Source organism: Cinclus cinclus, chromosome 2 (genome assembly GCF_963662255.1).
Source record: "Cinclus cinclus chromosome 2, bCinCin1.1, whole genome shotgun sequence".
NCBI lineage: Eukaryota > Metazoa > Chordata > Aves > Passeriformes > Cinclidae > Cinclus > Cinclus cinclus.
Genome location: NC_085047.1, coordinates 67,741,494 through 67,761,009, shown reverse-complemented (window position 1 = coordinate 67,761,009; position 19,516 = coordinate 67,741,494). Strand labels below are relative to the sequence as shown.

The 19,516-nt window shown below is 34.8% G+C and overlaps 1 protein-coding gene across 1 annotated transcript in view; it reads right to left on the bottom strand.

Moving 5' to 3' along the window:
* Positions 1-4,717: 4,717 nt before the first annotated feature.
* The window catches only part of PIBF1 (progesterone immunomodulatory binding factor 1), a 105,575-nt gene continuing 90,776 nt past the window's right edge, over positions 4,718-19,516 (bottom strand). Inside the window, exons 17-18 of the mRNA XM_062514790.1 lie at positions 7,264-7,440; positions 4,718-5,051 (exon numbers count right to left, since the gene is read on the bottom strand). Of these exons, the coding sequence (XP_062370774.1) occupies positions 4,995-5,051; positions 7,264-7,440 (234 nt within the window). The 3' untranslated portion in view covers positions 4,718-4,994. The remainder of the gene's footprint in view (positions 5,052-7,263; positions 7,441-19,516) is intronic.

Sequence of the window (19,516 nt, the reverse complement as noted above, 5' to 3'; positions counted from 1 at the left end):
AGGATGAAATTTGCTGGGAGTTTTTGTCCCCTTCATCCTTTAAAGGGTAAGATGATTGAAATACACAATTTTTTTAAACCTAGTTCAAACATCCTGAGAAAAGGAACTCTTTTGGTCTCTGAAAGGAAAACCAAGAAACAAAAACCACAGGTATTTACTGTTATGGAAAACTTATCAGTGAGGAAAGAAACACAGGGAGCTCCACAAAATGAACTCTAGAAGAAAGTTTGTGGTTCTTGTGCTGTCAGCAGAGGGCTTAGAAGAGCTGCAGAGGGTCTAACATCTATGAAGAGCTGAACCTACTTCTTCTACTGCTAAAAGCTTCTGCAGTTCTCACCACTCACTCTTCCACAATTCCCAAGTGCTGTCCATTTCCGCTCACGATGCCATCCCCTGAGAGTTGGCACCCTCGGCTGCTGCCAATTGCTGCCCGGCTTCAGTCTGAAATACCCTAAGTGTAACTGCCTTAATTAAGCTGTGGAAGTATGTGTTTTAAAGGTCAAGAGTTCCCAATCAATCCTAGGAATTTAAGAAGGGGATAATATTGCCCAAAGACACTAAGCAAAACTTGATCTTCTAGAGATACTTGTTTCATTTTCAAAGGTCGAGAATGAATACAGATTCTTGATATTCTTTGGTATAAGAAAATACCGGGGATACATTTCTTTGACTCAGTAAGAAGTCTGGCATATGATCTATTAAATGTACTGTTAACAGGGAGAGAAATGCTTTCCTCAGTAGACCTCTGTAACAAGCACAACCCTGAAGGATGACAGGATGCTACAGACTCAAATGCTGTGTATAAATCTGTTTTCATGTCAATGTGCTACAGACTGACAATTGAGACACATACACATAATAACATAAATACTTCTTCAAAAGGTAGTAATTTGTTTCCACAATGTCATGCTCTCTGAGTCACTTCTTTCAAAGACATAGAAGTTAATGAATGCCTACCATGAGTAAAAGATCTCTGTCTGACCATCTTGCATATGTCAGAGATTTAATAGACTTAAGTGTTCCTCCTTTTTTTGCTGGAACTAGGTATCATAAAAAAGTGTAACTGAAAAAATAACAGCTAATATCTAAGAGGTAGGAAATTGTGTCCCAGCAATAATGACAAATTCTCAATTGATATCTGAATTCATAAATGTTCCTCTTTTAAAAGGTTTCATTGCTGTTTTGTACAGAAAGTCTTGAAGGGAATGAAGACTATAAATCGAAAAGTCATATTGTTTCTTTGTACAGGAAATGTTTAGAAACTACAGTGCCAGTGAATTATGACCACAGGATTCAGCAGTAAGTTAAAACTTAAAAGTTTAGGTCCTGATTAAAAAGACCCAATTATGTTTTCAGTTTTTTCCTCAAGAGATTATTTTGATGTACTACAGTTTCTTGGCTTCAGACAAGGGACAGAAAGTTGAGAAAGCAATTACAATGTTAAAAAAACCCCTAAAATCCTAACCTGTTCTAAAGCATTGTCTTTCTTTCTTTCTTTCCTGTTCAATCCATGTATTTACGAAACTTATCACTTAAGTAACACCTACTTAATGTACCAAGAAATGTCATAGCAGATAGTGATTTTTTTTGGCTTTGCTCCCTTTGGTTTGAAAAAGAGGAACTGAAGATGATTATGTGGGTTGGGCACTTCAGTCACAAGTTGCTTACATGCATGACTACCCTTTGAAATTTCTCTTTACTTCATTATTTTTGACTCACACACCATTGACACAAGGCCTGTGACAATAGGAGACTGCAAAAACCATGAAGAATAATTTTGGAATAATTCATTTGACAGCTATGTTTGTGGGAAAGAACATCAGTAAAAGTGCTGTACAAGTACTGCAACTGAGCTTTTTCATTACATGAAGAGCAAAAAGCTTCATTAATTTTTCATGTCGGGCATCACACATTTGAATAGTTATATTTAAGTGACATTCTAGCTTTCTCATGAGAAGCTTAGAAGATCTCCTAGATAATTAATTATAGCCTTGCAGTCTAGTGAAGAATCACAGGGAAAATACAGTCTTCAACTAAAAAAACCCCAATGTATTGAGGAGATTTACACAAGGACCACATGTATTACAAGAATTTACCAACAGCATTGCGTGTTACCATATAGTATAGTATATTCTAATAAATTATTTTTATTTTTGCACTTTTTAAAATTGACCTTGTTAACAATTACAAAAAAAATTCACAAAAAAATTACAAAAAATAATTACAAAAAAGCCCTAAAAACCACAACCCTTTGACAGAATACGTAACTTTGTCATCTGAATAACTGTTTAAATATTAATAAAATTTTGCCACAAAATCAACTCAATTTTCTGTCAGTCTTCTTAGAAAATCAGGCTGTCTGGAGGACAGAGAAATCTATAATGCACAGTTATTCTCTAAGAGTAAAGATGTTCCTGTGTATTGCATTTCCATGGAAGAATTAAACAGAATTTTGCCTTTTGGATGACACAAAGTAAATTAATGTCACTATCTGAAATCAGATTATTTAGGAATAACGCCACAGAGTAATTTAATTGGAATTCTGAAAATCAGTCATCTAGTCCATTTCAAAGTCAGGTCCAATTATACCAGTTTGCTCAGGAGTTTGTTGAGTTCTGAACATCTCCAAGGATGAAGATTCCACCACCCTTCTAGGCAACCTGTTCCAGGATTTGACCATCCTCACAGTAAAAGCATTTTTCATAATAATTGAGTTTTCCAATGCTCCATCTGGTGTCCATTGTCTCTTACACTATTGCTGTGCACCTCTGAGCTCAGTCAGGCTCTGCTGTCTCTATACCATCACTTTTGGTAGTTGCAAACTACAAGTTCCTCCTCTAAGTCCTCTTATAATAACGCAGTACAAGCCCAGTTCTTTCCACCTCCCCTTCCATATCAGGTCTTTCAGCCCCTGACCATCTTGGTGCAGCTCTGCTGGATTCACTGCAGTATGTCAATGCCTTTCTTGAACAAGCCCAAAACTGAATGCAAGACTCCAGATGTGAGCTCCCATTTGCAGAACAGAAGGGCAGGATCACTTCCCTGCCATCTGCTGGCTATCCTGTTGGTAATAACCACCTAGGATGTGGCTGGCTGGCACATTACTGACTCATATTCCATTTGGTGTCCACTGGGACCTTAAAGTCTGCTTCTGTCAAGCAGCTTTGCAGCAGTTTTGGCATATGTGCTTATTACATCCTGGATGTGGGGCAGCGATTGCTTTTGTTGAACTTCATACAGTTCATGTTGACACAATTTCCCACCTGTTGAGATCCTCTGAGACCTTTCCTTCCAGGGTACAGATTACTCCCTCAAATCTGGTATTACCTGAGAACTTGCTGAGGGATGACACTATTCATGGCATTGTGTTTTGTTTAGGTGGGTGTGTCACCCACCTTACAGTCTGTATCTCACCAGTTTATCTATAAAGACACCATAGGAAATTTGTAAATACTTAAGATTCCAACTAGTAGATTGCCTAAAATAGCTCGCAATAATAAGATAATACAATTTATTAATTATTCTCTGATAACAGACAAACAGAATAGTATGGAAAGTTTCAGTTATGGACTGAATCCTATAAATTATCTATTACAACCTACAAAATTAGTATCTGCATATGGGAGTTGTTTCATAAAAGGGATTGTAGTCACATAAAAATATATGTTAGATAACACCTAGACTTCAGGAAACCAGTTACTCAGAAATGACTGTGCTGAAGGTTTGTGGGCCGAAAAGTTTTGTGTGATTTTTTTTTTCCCCAGTGAACAGCAGTTAATCTAATGAAAAATTATCACCCCTGTCTATGCACTTGGCCTCCCTCACTCACAGAATGATAATTTTAAACCTGTGATGTGCAATGCCAGCAGTTTTACCTTGGTGTCTCAGAACAAGAAAAGGAAAAGGAAATTGAAGCTTCCCTGGAGCAGAGGAATTATTACTGTGCTTCAACTGTTTGGAAAACGAAGGAAAGCATATCTGGTAATCATAAGCTTGATACATCTCAGCATTATATAGTAAATAATTATTGTTCATGTTCAGGTTAGAAAAAATAATCAATTTCAGAGATGTTGTCAAGGAAAAAGGTGCTAAGAAGAATGAACTTTCTCTTAAATGAAATCTGAGTAATATTTTCAGTATGCAGTACTTAAAAGATCTATATTTACATTATACATAGAAATGTACCATATGCAGTCGAGAATGCTTTGAAAAATAGAGAACTTTTGTATAGTCATAATAGATGGTGGAGTGGAATAAACAAGCAGAATGTGTTCTTGGACTTTGGGTCTTATTTTCATACAATTAAATATGGTAAATTACCCATTTCCCCCTTACACACTACAGTCCTCACCCATCATGGTTCTATTTTTATTATTACATTGATGTAACTACCCTATTGTCTAGCCCATTAAGTATCAGTGCTGATAATTAAGATGCATTTTATTGCTTCTTTGAAGTATTTTTAATGCCTAATGTCACCAAGTGATAAACTACAAACAAGGCCAGTAAGAATTTTTTTTCCCAGCTGGCATAAATTTCCTTCATAGAAAATATGATACAGTTTGATACTAATGCATGTATATTTTGAAAATTTCCATTAGTCAGAATAGTTGCGAGGAATGTGGCATGAAACACAGGCTCCAGGAAAAACAATATAAAAAGGCTGAAGTATACATTAATTTGAACACTCTGAATAACATATCCTTTAACTGCCCAGATTATAATGTGTACAATACACTAGTGTTAATTTATCTTTCAAAATTCAAATAAACGTTAGTAAAATTATTGCATGCATCATTTTCACACATTTTATTCCCGTGAGAGATCTAGAAATGATTTTATGAAGCGTAAGATTATTCAACAGTTAAAAAGGAAACAGTTAAAACCAAAACAGTTGTTTGCTTTTATAGTAAAATGGGTATCATTATGATGAAAATAACTTTCTTTATAGAAAAGCTCCCCAAAGGATTATTTTGAATAATTTTGGAAAAATGCTATGGTGAAGTTTTCTTCTGCAGTTTTTTGTACCATACAGGTGCCTCTTTATTTGTCTGTAAAAGAAAGAACATTCAGTTGTGAGACAGTGAACAGAAGAAAACCATGCGATCTACACAATTTAAATAATTTACAGAAGTGTTCCTCCTTCCTATGTAGTTCACAGCTGAGTTCTTTCCTTAAATGCAAATATCAAAAACAAGACTATGCATTAAAATTTACTATTACAACATACCAGTATTAAAACCTCCCTATTTCTGGGTTATAAAATGCAGATTATTCAGTGAAAACAAAATAATTAAAAAAAATACCTGCCACAATGAAAACTAGCATCAGCTGTGCCATAAATAGGTTTCATTTGAAATAACATAATCTGTGTGAAAGGAATGAATCTTGGAAAACAGATCTTAGGTGTGCCAAAACTGACCAACACTTTATGCAAAAATATAGTTCTTAAAAAAAATTCATTGAAAATAAAATAATATAGTAGTTTTCTAACTCTGTAGGAGGCATTTTATTTGCAGAGGATTATCTGTGAGCAACTTTTCATTGCTTTCATAATCCTATGGGTTACTGCTACACAGGATTGCTTGTGGCAAATTCAGTGGTGGTTTGAATGAAATAAAATAGCTTAATTTTTAATAGAAATAAAACTAATCAAGTGGATATGGAACAAGGTAAGGACTATTCTGCTTCCAGGGTTGGGTATAATCTCTTGAGTTAGTGAGCACTGCCTCTGTTGTCCCTAAACTTGTCCCTTTCTAGTTCCCTTTTCTGACTGCTCTCTATTAATTCTTTCCTTCAAGACTTAAAAAGCATACAATTTAAAAATCTGCTTTATCAATTTTGAAGATTTCAGTTACAAAACCAAATTTTTACTTGTGCAAGCTTTTAGAATTCTAGAAATTGACCTAAATTGGCAGGATTTTCACAGAACTACTGATTTTTTTTTCCTATCTAAGAAGAAAACCTCAGCCATCTGCCCATTTTCAGTTCCCTACTCCAAAGTTTGCAAAGGCTAGAGTTTTTCACAGAGAAATTGGTTACAATTTCTTAATGTAAATGCAGTTTTTCTGGATTCTTACACACTTTCTATATCCCCAAATAATACAAGGCAGATGCACTGAAACCTCAGATTATCTACACAAACTGCTTATGTTTTGCATCACTGAATAGTTCAATCAAAACCAAAGTTTGGGCACTATGATTTAGCACTACCAAAAGGACTATGGATGACAGAGCACCGGACAAGCCTGTGTTTAGTCTAATAATGAAATTCAAGTGAAATTTGAATTTAAAATTTGATTCTTACATCCCCCAACATCCTCACATCATGTCCCAGAGATGCTAGTGTTTCCTGCTTTCTGTGTTATAAACCCAGTATGTGGTGAGCTACAATACAAACCTCCTATCATTTAAGACACTGTATGTTAAAGTCTCCACCAGGAAAAAAATAAAAAAGACAAAAGAAGAAAAGAAGATTTCTCTTTGGACCAAATCAGCACATATGTTATGCAACATGGATACACCTAGTCCACCTCAGAGAAAGGTAGCATCACAAAATTTGTAAATAAGAGTCATGATTTGTTTTGTGATTCAGCATTGCAGCTTGGCTGTCTTGAATCTATCAGTTCAGACACACGCATAGTCAGAAACTTCTAAACCATTTTTATGAAGCTTTCCAATACCAGAGGCACTAAATCTGAAGTGGGCCACTTCAAATATTAAAATTCAAACTGTTAGTTTCTGAAGGAATAAAACAGGGTTTTATAATGGTTTTATAACATCAGGTTTTTGTAACAACAGAAGTGATACCAATGCTGGTGTTCTATTTTTAATGTATATTTAGATACATATGCACATATGCATTAATATACAACAAAGTATGCAGAAATACACCTATTTCCTCGCGCCTGCTTCTCAATATAGATATGCACAAAGTCCACTTATACACAATCATGGCAGATTTAAATTAGTATACATGGTATGTGAATCCCTACAACTATTAAAATCTTGCTAGACACTCAGTATTGTAATACAACAGTTGTATTTTTTTTAAAAAAAAGACCTGGTTTGCTGTGAAGTTAAGATTTTAAAAGTAAACAAATAGCTGAAAAACACCACAAACTCTTCTCCTCAACACAGACTGTTTCCATAAAGAGCTGAATTAATTACACATCTCCCTGAAGAATGAATCCATATTTTTCTTTTTAAGAAGTGAGGAGAAGCGTAACAAGTTTTGGCACTTAGTCTTATCATAGTACTTACAAATAATGTTGGCTTAGGTGTAAATACATTTTCTTCTTCATGTTCTGGCAGTAATTTTACCAAAGGGTTTGATCTTCTTCCAGTTGCCCTTTTTACATCAATATGAGACTGAGGTAGATTTTGTTCATAATGTTTACCATGTAAAGTAATAATAATCTGCTTCATTGTGGCTAGTTCCTATAAAACCACAAAAGAACAATGCTAAATTATTCAGTTAAATTACAGTTGAACCTATAAATATTTATTTGTTAATAATAAATTTATATTCACCAAATATGGATTGGTAAATGTAATAAAGAATATATACTTGCTATAATTAATGGCATTACTACTTAAACTCCAGCAAAGTAAGAAAATAAAATAGGCACAGAGGATTTATACAACTCAAATTTTGTCTTGCTTAAAGGCTGCAAAGAAGAACATTTACTGTGCAGTAAGAAGGAAATTCTCTCTTTTAACTTAGACTTCCATTCCATTTAAAAGAATTCTTTTGCATTTATTTTTTCAGGCTGAGGGAGTGTACAAATCTAATTTGAATGACTGAGATAACTTCTACTTTTGAGCACTAGGTCTTGCACAGAAATTTTATAAATACATTACTAAAAATCTTTCTTTATATCCAGATTAGAGAAGAAAAATCAATGAAGAACCTTTAAAGCATGTACAACAAGAAGAGCATCAGAATGGAAAAGAAGTTTTGTGAAAAATCAAAGTTCCAGTGTGGAAAAAGGAAAGAGAACATATAGAAATGCAGCCTTTTCGGATATCCTAGTTCTTTGCTTTGAAAACAATTTGAATTAAAAATGTAATCTTTCCTTAATACTTGGCTGAACAAAACAGATTACTCAAAATGTACAGGAGAGTGAGAAAGGAAAAACCTAGCATTTTCTGACATTAACTGGACACTTTCTTTTGTCATCTTTCACCACACCTACCTCCTAACATTCCCTGTCCACCCCATGTGATAGGTATGATGACTATAAAATAAGATACAGAATTTAAAGCATTAATTATTGTTATTATTACTATTACTATTAGTAATATTATTTAGAATAGAATCAGAAATTCATTCTAGTAGAATCAGAAAAGCAAGACCAGTAGAAAAGCCTTTCAATGTAAATTTTAAGACAATTGTACATGTTTTAAATAGTAATATTTTTGTTTGCTTGCTTTTTACAAATGGAGTTATCTTCAATAAGCAACACTGTTAATGTATTAGTCTTATATATATAGTTATAATTAACATTCTGTCTCATCTCTCAACCAGAAAAGGGTAATTTGTGTTTACAGCTGAATGAGAAAAGTTTGTTAAATCTTAACTATTTAATACCAGCTAGAAAATTATATTCATGCATATTTTCACTGAATTATTAGTATTGAGTTAAAAAAACCCTCAGCCATTTAAAACACTCCTGCCATATACCTTCCCTCTGTCCACCGCTTCCTTTAATACAAGAAACAAAGTCAAAAGAAACATGCTGAAGCCTTTGAATTGTTGAATACTCAGTTACATGAATCGAAGTTATACTCCACAGACCAGCTCTGTCGAGTGTACAAATTGTTCTTGTATCTCAGTCATTTAATATTAACTATTTGCATAATTCAGCCATGTGTGGTGGCATGTTGAAACAGCATGACTGCAGAGCAGCTGTTTAAAAGGACTGCATAGCTGATGCCAACATGTTTTTCAAAGTTGTAAACTCTGCAAAGATGTTGCCAAAGCAACACATAGACAGAATTTCTTGATGAAAATAACTCAAGCAAGTATACAGCAAATAAATACACCACCACAGGAGATTATATTGTACATAAACAACGTTTTGACGTTAGCAAATGGTGTTCCTATACTTAAACTCTGTTATTTTGTGGACCAAATAGTTGCATGTTTGAACAAGGCAAAACCCAAAAACTGTCACACAGATTTATTTCAGAAACAGAGTTGAAACTTGCATGTGTAGGGTCAAATTATCTTGTGTCAAGATCCACTTTGCAGTTTAAAGTCTTCTCTACTTAATAGAATCTGTCCTGTACTTGACAGCACTGTTTTCAGACTTGGAATAAGCTCTGGAGAGTCAGCTCTCACACAAGCTTCCCTTGTGACAGGAGGATTCTCTAATGTGAAGCTATAGGAAGGAATGACAGGGAGTGGGGGATTAAAAATCAGTCCACAATGAAGAAGCTATTTTGACATCACAGCCAAATTTATCATGAGGATTTAGCTAAGGATGCCTTAATATTTGTTCTGAACCCCCTCCACATTTAGGAAGAAAGACCTTAAGAAACTTGGCAAAATAAATAGCACAAGAAACACTGAATCCAATAGAATTACTGGCATGTGTACAGCTAAACATGGAAAGAGAATTGCCCCAACATATTTGCTAGAGATTTGCTGTTTTCAGGAAATAGTGAAAACAAAGTTCTGTCTTGAACTGCAGTAATTTTAACCATCTCTTTACATTTCCCTTCTCCTGAACACAATCTTAATTCTTACCTTCACTTTTAACTTCCAAATAAACAGTCATGAGTGCCTGCTACTGCTTGCATGTCACCTTGATTCTATGAGTATTATTTTCCAATCCTAAAATTCAGCAAGTTGGTCTAGAAAGCTAGCAAGGAAAAAGCAGCTCTGGAGATTGTACTCAGCAGAAATATGTGAACTTGTTCCAGTGGGAAAAAGACCTTATGAAAGAAAGGGAAAATAGGTAGAGGATTCAAAGGAGGTGGGAAGAATCTTTTGTGGAGAAGGACACGTACTAGTTTCAGGATAAACGAAGCAGAGGAAGATGTGAAGAGAAATGGATGATTAAAATTATTCCACTTTTTCCTGTTTCAAGTCCATGTTCCTATGTCCAGGCAGAGCTGCGCGAATTGAATTACTTACAATATTCCCTTCAGTTAATCAGTGCACTGTAGAAAACAGTGTTGCTAAAGCTCTGCATTTCCCAGTTTCTCTGGGGAAGTATCTGGTCTTTGCCATGCTGGCTCCTGGGCATATAAGCCATGCTACGCAAGCTGTGTGTCACTGTGTTGAGGCTTCCAGGTCTGAGGGCTTTGGCTTTGGAGAGCCAGACAGCAATCCTTCTTGGGAGGATTATGAGTACCAACACCTCTGAGTGGATTCACCCAGCTCCTCCCTGGGCTGGCTTTACACCTATGGTCTCACTGTCACAAACTACGGGAACACAAGCACCCACTCACCACTTATGCAACAATCTGTGGGGAAATGGCAGTACGGATACATGGAAAACAATGCAGTTGGCAAAAAAAGGTGGGTTAAGATGACACAAGGAAAAAAAGAACCTATGCAGCTGGCACAAAAACAGTGCTTATATACAATTAGCGTCACCCATACAAATAAGTATCAGGACTATATTGTTAAATATTTTGAAAGTCTGCCCACAGCTACCTGAACTTTTAAGGATGTTGCTCTGTGTACCAGCACAAGTCCCAAAAATCTAAGTAATGAGCTATGTGACACATTAAGTGGAATTCCACTCAAACTCAGAACACCTAAATTGCTGTATCTAAACATCAGTATTTAATCATGAGAACATTAAGATTAAGAATCAAATATTCCATTATGGACAATGTAGCTTGGAAAGTGACTCCATTCAGAAGTGGGACACTATTGGTCTTGCAACATTAGCCTTGCTGATTAGGCTGCTGTTAACTATAAAGCACAGAAAGATACCTCACCACAGACACCTTCATTTTGATACCTAAATTTAGCTGTGATTAGCTGAATCCATTTCTCACCTCGTTCTCCTTATCATTTACTTTTCTCAGGCTTCTACTTTGCCTAAAGCAACTTTCATCTTGAATAGCCAGTGTGCAATCATAATTCCCCTTGCACACAGATTTGAAGTATCAAATTATTTTCTATAAAATAACTGTGTTTCTTGAACAAGCTTTCACACCACAGATATCTACTTGCCAAGTTTTCCAAAACATACACAGATTCATACTTTAGGACAATCTAACATCCTGTATCCCACGTATGGATATTAATTCATATTTAGTAGAGATTACTTGAACTATAAAAGAATATTTGAAAATTCTCCATACCTAACCAGAAAGGAGCTTCAAAGGAATTCAGAAAGTGACTCCTTCAGAAAGGAATTCAAAGTAAGTGATTAAAAATGAATAGACTGAGAACACTGGGAGTGATGTAGCAGGAGGTGAAATAAGGTAACATGTAATGCATTGTAAATAGCATGAGCAGAAACTACTTGCTTATTTCCATTTATTTTTGGTAAGTTATGTCCAACAACCCTAGTTAAAAATAGCAAAAGCAATTTTGAGTGCCAATATACAAGCAGAGAAGGAGATATAAATGTTCTACTCAATGATCTTAGAGGTCTTTTCCAACTTTACTATTTCTGTGACTCTTTATTTTGAAAAAATATACATACAAAGGATAGACAGCAGCCTTGTCCACAGTGTCCACTGATTAAAATGTTTTCTGGTTTGGCATTTTCCCAAATTCTACCATGCTAATTTATTAGGCTAAATGCCGGTGTTCTGAAACTAACTGAAAATCATCAAGCTTTAAAATAGTGTTAAAGGAACCAAACAAAAGATGTGCAAGTAATTTTTAAAAGGTAAAGTAAAAAAGAACATTACCTGCTCATATTACTCATACTTCAGAAAATTCAGAGACTTTTAAATGATTTTTGAACTTAAAGTAAAAGTAAAAAATAAGCTGTAGTTTATTTAAAATAGATTTTATCTGCCTGTTATGGATAATTGAAATAGTATCGGTTAGTTTTGTACAACAGATCAGAAGATCCGTTTTGGAATACAAAGGATAAAATTTGATTCCTTGAACTAGCAATGCAACTGTAAGTTAAGCAAATGCAAAAATAAGCCATGCAGCCATATAAAACAGAAATGTATTTTGAGTTACAGATACTATAGAGGGAATTCTATTAACATTGGCTTTGATGTCCTTGATACACGCTCAAACATACACATACCAAAAGCGCAGCTTACATCTTCCTAATTCAAAATTAATAAAATATTAAGTATTATAACAAAACAATGACTTAGGCTGTCAAAGCAAAATGAAAAAGAACTGTATTACGTGGGAAATGACTGTGGCGTAACAAGGTGGTCTTTTATAATGTAATTGATGAAATATATGAGAGAAATGTCTGCATTAAGCATTGTAATCAAGTATAGTATCAAGACAGTAATTTCATTTTCAGTGATTTGTCAACAGTATACATTTTTTTCTTTCTGTCTCTGTCATGTAACTATAATCAAAGGAAGAAAGAATCCTCCATGTGCACTCAAAATCTTGCAGTAGCACTTAACATTATATATGTGCATATATAGTTTTATTAACTATGTAAATTTATATAAGCAATTAATGAGACATGCCTATATATCACGCTCTGGAAGCAGATGAAAAATAACAGTATCAAGAAAACGTAACTAGCTAACAGCAATCAATCACATACTTGTAAATTCTTAGGTTATTAAGGCAGGGAAGTCTTGCACCTCCAAGCGTCTCTGTACAATGATCTTGAAAAGAAGCTCTACATAGATCAAACCAAACAGTAGGAACTCCTCAGTAGGAAGAGATATATACCTACGTAGTCTCAAGATAGCTCGTTCTAATGGTAAATTTAATGGCTTTTTTATATCACTAAAATCATAGACAAAGCCAATGGGTGTCAGATCCATCTGACTCTTTCCTCATGCAGTAAATCTCATGTTTACTGTAGTCAGGTGAATGTTCTCTAAAGCAAAAGTAACCCTGAGAATAGTATGTCCAGTTAACTGAACCTTTATTATGGCAAGTGGAATTCTACTTTTAGCTCTGCATATAGCATTTAGGAATTCCATATGCAATTTACAACTGCATATATTTATAAATTTACAATGGCAAACTTCAACTTAGATTATAACTCTGTTTTGAACCAGAGAAGTCATATTGTGGAAGCTGAACAAGAGATGTCTGCCCCAGAAAATCTATCAGGTTCTGGCAGAACCACTCAATTTTGATGACTGACAAGTGTTCCCAGAGAAAAACACAGTATAAAAGAATAGCACAGAAAACCAATTTCACTCTTAAAATCAGAAAAAGCAGATGAAAAAGGGATAAAACTAGAGGTATCTTCCCTCAGGGATGCTGATCAGAAGTTATGGTCTCTCAAAATTTGTGAGTCAAGCACTAATGTGATGATTTTAGATGTACATTGTCACTCCCAATCTGTAAGTCTTGTGTACTGTGAGAGCAAAGCATATATGGTCAGGACCTCCTCTGGAAAGCTGGCATTCTTCACTTTAACTGCCATATGGTCCCCATGTGGTTAAACTATAACTCTTAAAAATAAAATATGTATCCAGTCTGGAGTTTGACTGTACATCCCCCATGTATGGAAGGGATTGACCAAAAAACTGTTTCACAAAAAGACTTTCAGTGCACCACAACTTGAATCCAGAGACTGGACTTTTCTCAATGTGGAAGCCAAATAGTAGCTTTGAATATAGCATCCTGGTGACTATTATGGCTGCATTAACTTCTAAAATAACATTAACAATAAAAACAATAAATGTATTAGAAAATACAAATGAGGGAAGATAGCCATACTGGGATGAAAAATATGTTAATGGCTAGTCAGTGCAATCTATCTTCACATGCATGTTTCCTCTTAGTTATTCAGCTATTGTAGTCTTCAAACTGCACAGGGAAAAACAGAGTTCAGAAATTGAAGCACGGGTTTGTTAAAGAATATCAACTTGAGAAATGTAAACCAGCATTTAAGAATTTTACACCCATTTGGTAGTGTTCTAAGAGCATATTATGGAATGATTTCTCAGTCTCTGAAGAATTAAAAGTTCATATTCAATATCCACATATTCAAGAGAGGATTCAGAGAAAAAAAAACTATACTTCCTGTATCTCCTTCTTGAGAGAAAATTATTTTAATCTGGAAAAAGGCAGGGCAGGGTGGTTCAGAAGGAACCATCTTCACAATTGTCTGTCTCAAGGTGGTCACTAGAATCAAGCTTAATGGGCATATCAGGTGATAATAGAGAAAATACTAAGGATATTGCCCTCTATGAAGTCCTGTGCAGCTCCTTACTTAAGATCCCTCTTAGACTCATACTGTAAGTTTTGTGAAAGTAAAGGTACATTAAAAATAAAGTTGTATCATTCAATTGCTAATACTAAGGTGGAGAGGGATGTTTGTGAGAACTCTGATTGCAGTTTGGCTTTGGAACATGTAACTGGATACTTGGTTGGATTTCTTCAAATGCATCTTTAGATATCTTCAGTAATAATATTTAAACCTAGGCAAACCAGCTTGTCTGATTCCTCTATATTGCTGTTGGTGAGAAATTCAGAACATTAATTTTGCTTATTTTAAATGACATTATGGTAAATCACACCATAATAGTGCCTGACTGCAAATCCCTACATAATTTTCCTTTGTAGATACCTGTATGTTATGTTTTTAAAGTCAGGTAAGATCCATCTCTGCTACTTCGTCACTTGACAAGCGCTTTTCTCAGATGATCTTTACACTGGCAGTAATCTTTTGACAGCACTGGAGTTCACCAGTTAAAATTGAGGTAAACAAATGAAGCTCACTGTATGGATTCTTGGCATGAACATATTTCTGCACAACAACAGACTAGATGACTGAAACAGAACCTGGTTCCACCTTTCAACATATGCAATGACTTGCATACAGAACTTTGAAGTTTGAGTATGGTACTCAAACTTTGGAGTGCACTAGAGCAAGGAGACATATGTGTCACTATCAAGGAATGAGACTCTGAAACAAAAGTAGTACCTACAATGTCTCCTCTTCAGAAGTGCTGACAATTTACACAAATAAATATTTTAGAACTGTCCTTCAGGGGTTTTATTTCTCGAGATGATACTGCAGAAGACAGCCTATAGCCTGGAATGAATTATCTGCTCCCTTTTTTGGCTGGAAGCAGAAAAAAGACCAACACCATTAAGCACAAATTCACAACACTGGACAGTACATTAATGATGACAAGTTGCGACACAGGAGAAAGAAACTGCAGAAGCGCCATTTTGACATGACAGCCAAATGAAGCAAGTAGTCAGTCAGTCCATTCCATTGTTTTAAGACTGCAGATGGATAGGAAGCAGTAGTACAACTGGTGTAAACTCAGCTTCAACAGTGGAACTCCTTGAGCTTGTGCCTATCAGGAGTAGAATCTACATCCACAACAGAGCTCAAAGAAGATTTTAACAACTGCAATGAAATCAAGAAAACATCACAAGTCATTGTACAATCCCTCAAGTAAGACAGAGTGTATTTGACACAGTTGCATCCTAATTGCACCTGTGCTGATACAAGTCAGCAAGAATTCCAGTGTGAGAACTGCACATATGGTCATCTAAGGCACACGGATACACACTGTAAAGCTGGAAAATGGGAGACAGTATGAAATGTCCAGATAAAACAAATGAACCTGATAACTGGGTGGTGGAAAGATGCCAGACCATATGCAGGATTTGATAGTTTCTCTGCACTACGTAGTTCTCTATATCCCAGTGCATATAAAAACCTTAAAATGAACTGACAGGTCTGTGAGTATATGGATCTACAAATTACTTCTAGTTTTATAAGGGGAATGCATTAGAACTGTGGCAACAATAAAATGTCCCAGTTACTGCAACTGCAGAGAACAGCCTCTATCTGTTTAGATAAGATAAAAATCTCTGCCTATTTTAGCTGTATCTCAAATTTGTTCTTAATAGTTTAAACTTTCTAACTTCTTAACAAAAATAGGAAATAATTTGTCTCATAATCAGAACTAGCATGTCAAATTTTTAAAGTCTTTTCAGTTTTGTATTGTAGATCAGAAATATATTTGTAATTGTAACTAGGACTAATTCTCCAAATACTTTTTTTTTTATCTGAGCCATTGTGACATTCATTTACTCAACATTTAATAAAAACCTGTGTTTTCTTGTGCAAGTTCACCTAATAGGAAATGGAGGCTAACATGCTAATGTGCTAAAACAGCCTTATTTTCATAAATTATTATGTAAAAGTTACTGCATTTTCTTAGATGGTAATATTCTAGTTTAATTCTCCCTGTCTTTGCTATTTTTTACAGAGTATTTAAATTCACTTTCCACTTGGCAAGTCAAATACTACTATTAAATGAAGAAAAGTAAAATTTTTACACAACTGGATATGCAGTAGAATGAGACAGAAATACACTCAGCCAATACAGGGAAAAAAGAATATAACATGGGATACATGTTGAGAAAATGTGAGCAATTTCAGATTAATCAACAATTAGCAATTTCTTGTTTGAAAGTTTATCCTTTAATTGATTCTAGTTTTCTCAAAACCATATAATTTAAAATACACATGCCAATTCCATCCTATAATCCATATATATGTTGCATTTTGCCTATGAAACCTCCTATTTAGTACACAACTGCTTACTGTATACCACTGCGAATAGAAAGATAATTCATGCAAGAATATATATGAAAAAGAGTAATACATTCTGAGTAATAGAGCCCAATGAAAAGAATCAGTGCTGTTAAGTCTTTCCTCTTCGTAAATTCAGTACTATTTGGAATTCATTTTCTATTAAAACTTGACAGCAACAAAAATAGATAACAAAAAGATGAGAAATACTGCTTAGGAGCATATTTTTCTTTGTAAAAAATGAGCCAGAAGCTTCTATACACTCATTTAGCAATGTAAATGTCACTTTGTTTCTCCAAGCTTAAAGCTGAGAATAGCTCCAGGGCTTACTTGTGATGCAGAAATGTTCCTGTAATCTACTTAGAAAACATGCAGAACATTAATAGAAACTAGAATCTTGGAACATAAACGTAGCATAAGAAAAATGATAATTACTCTGTGGCTTAACATTTGAAAAGAGAGCTAAGCATTGTACATCAGCATTTTTTTATATAAAACAAGTTGCAGCACATAGATGAGCAGGAAGCCGTTCACTTTAGAAACACAAATAATTTTGACGTTATCGTGTACAATCTTTTTCCACAGAAAAGAGGGGGAAGAGGCAGAGATAGAGATTGTTTGAAGGCACCTGTTACCAATAACATCTTTTCGTTCGTGTCTTCCCAACCCCTGCAGATATCCTTTCCTTCCCCTCTCCCCAACAAAGCAGTTTTTTCCTTTTATCCACTAAGCTTCCATCCCTGATTAAACACGTACTGCCCTCCCCCTTATGACTCCAAAGCTTTTTATGAGCGTCTGAACTTCTCTCCACCTCTGTTTTTTTGCAGATGGCAGCTGTTGCTACTCTCCAGGTTCTTAAATCCAACATATTGGCTTTCTGTTCTAGGTTATTCCTAGTCAATCTTCTTCAGCATAACTTAATTACAGCTAAGTATAGTATTAGCCAGACTTTAAAGTATGACTAATAATGAAATGCTGAAAACTCATCTGGAATTCTCAAGGTCATTGCTGAGATGGAATTAAATCTGGGCACAGAGGATTTAGCAGTGAGGGACAGTCCTTCAAGGCAATATGAAAGTAAGAAGGACAAACCTGGTAATATAGAGTGGAATGGTTAAAGTAAGGTAAAGCAGAGATACTTCAGGACATCTTGCATTTCCACAAAAGAGGAAAAAAAAGAAAACATCTGACTTTCCTTTCACTCTTGTGAGCAAAAAACCAGGGTAACTATTGAGAAGTACCAGGATTTTGCGCAGATACTGCCATAAGATGAATGCAAACAGAGAGATTACTAGATTCTCAAACACTGTGAACATTAAAATTCTAGAACAGTGTCATGAAATTCTAAAATTCATATGACCGTGGCCATGTTTCAAATCAAACCTTCATAAACATTTATCTAAATCCTTCTAAACCTTAGCCTGATAATTTATAGAAGCTTTGAAAAAATGCTTAGAGCCCTTCACAAACTCTGCATATCCTAATATGACTATTTAGCAACTGTTTCTCATCTTGATCACATGGACTCTCTCCAATCTTAAACACACTTGGAAAATGCATTTGGCAACCATTCATCAAAAACTAAAAAATAAGTCAGATTTGATAAGAATAATTAAAATTACTATTTTCTGTTCTTAACTTCATCTTTCTCACCTATTCTTTTTTTCTATGCTTACTTATTACCTATGCAATACTGCCTTATGCTTATCTCCTTTTCTTGCATCCCACCACATCCTCTGTTTGCTTGGACAAAATAAGCTAGACCTTTAATCTCACTCACATAAGAAATCCAATCTGTTGTGAAACTTACCACTTTTTTTCACCAAGAAAATACTGTATAAACAATATAAAATACCCATTAAACAGATTAAATAAAAACTTTTTATAATTTAAATTTTATTTTTTTTATGATTTAGTCTTTAAGACACTGGCAGGACATTGAAAAGTGGCCTTTTTCAGGAGACATTGATTAAAAAGTGAATGTAAATTCTCAGAATGATACAAAGTGAAAATGTAATTGTTTGTAAAACTGCTTCCAAAATTCAATCAGTTCCTATATAAGAAGATGACTTAGAGAAAAGAGTTAATTTGTGTCTAGTTAGAAAAAATAAACACTAAGGAGATTTTCTTTTCAGGCTTTTGAACTGAAACATGTAAGAAACAAAAAAATGGCTGTGAGTAAGATACTGCATTACTCATGAACTCTTAACCTCTTCCACAAACAGGGGAGTTTTGGAAAAAGCACCATTTCTTTTATTTTGATTATTGCCTCTGCAAAACAGCAATAGTAATAGTTTTCTGCCTAATATGTGGGTATAATATTTGTGAGACAGGTGTTCAGTTACAGTGGTGAAGGCCAGATAAATATTCAGTAATATATAGGATTACTTTGACTTACTGATAAGAAACTGTGAAAACCTGGGAAGGGGAAAGAGTTACATGGTTTTAAAGGAAAGGCATTATATTTACTCATAAATGGTGAGTTATACATCACATGTGGAATGCCCCTCAACCACCAATTGGAAAGTAAGCTCAACATAATAGTCACTCAGGCAATTAGCATTTTTATATTAACCTGGTAGACTATTTTCAGCAAAAACAGCTCACTAAGAATTTTTATGCTTTAATATGCTTTAAATAGAATTAGAGCTTGCAATGGTTAGCCAAAATAAATTTTAACCCAATCTAGTTGAAGATTCCTACCAATTCAGGTACACATATTTAGACAGATTCAACACTCAATTTGAGTGACACAAAAATTTACTGACAGAAGCTAGCTGGATTTAAGTAAACAAATAACAATCAAACTCCAT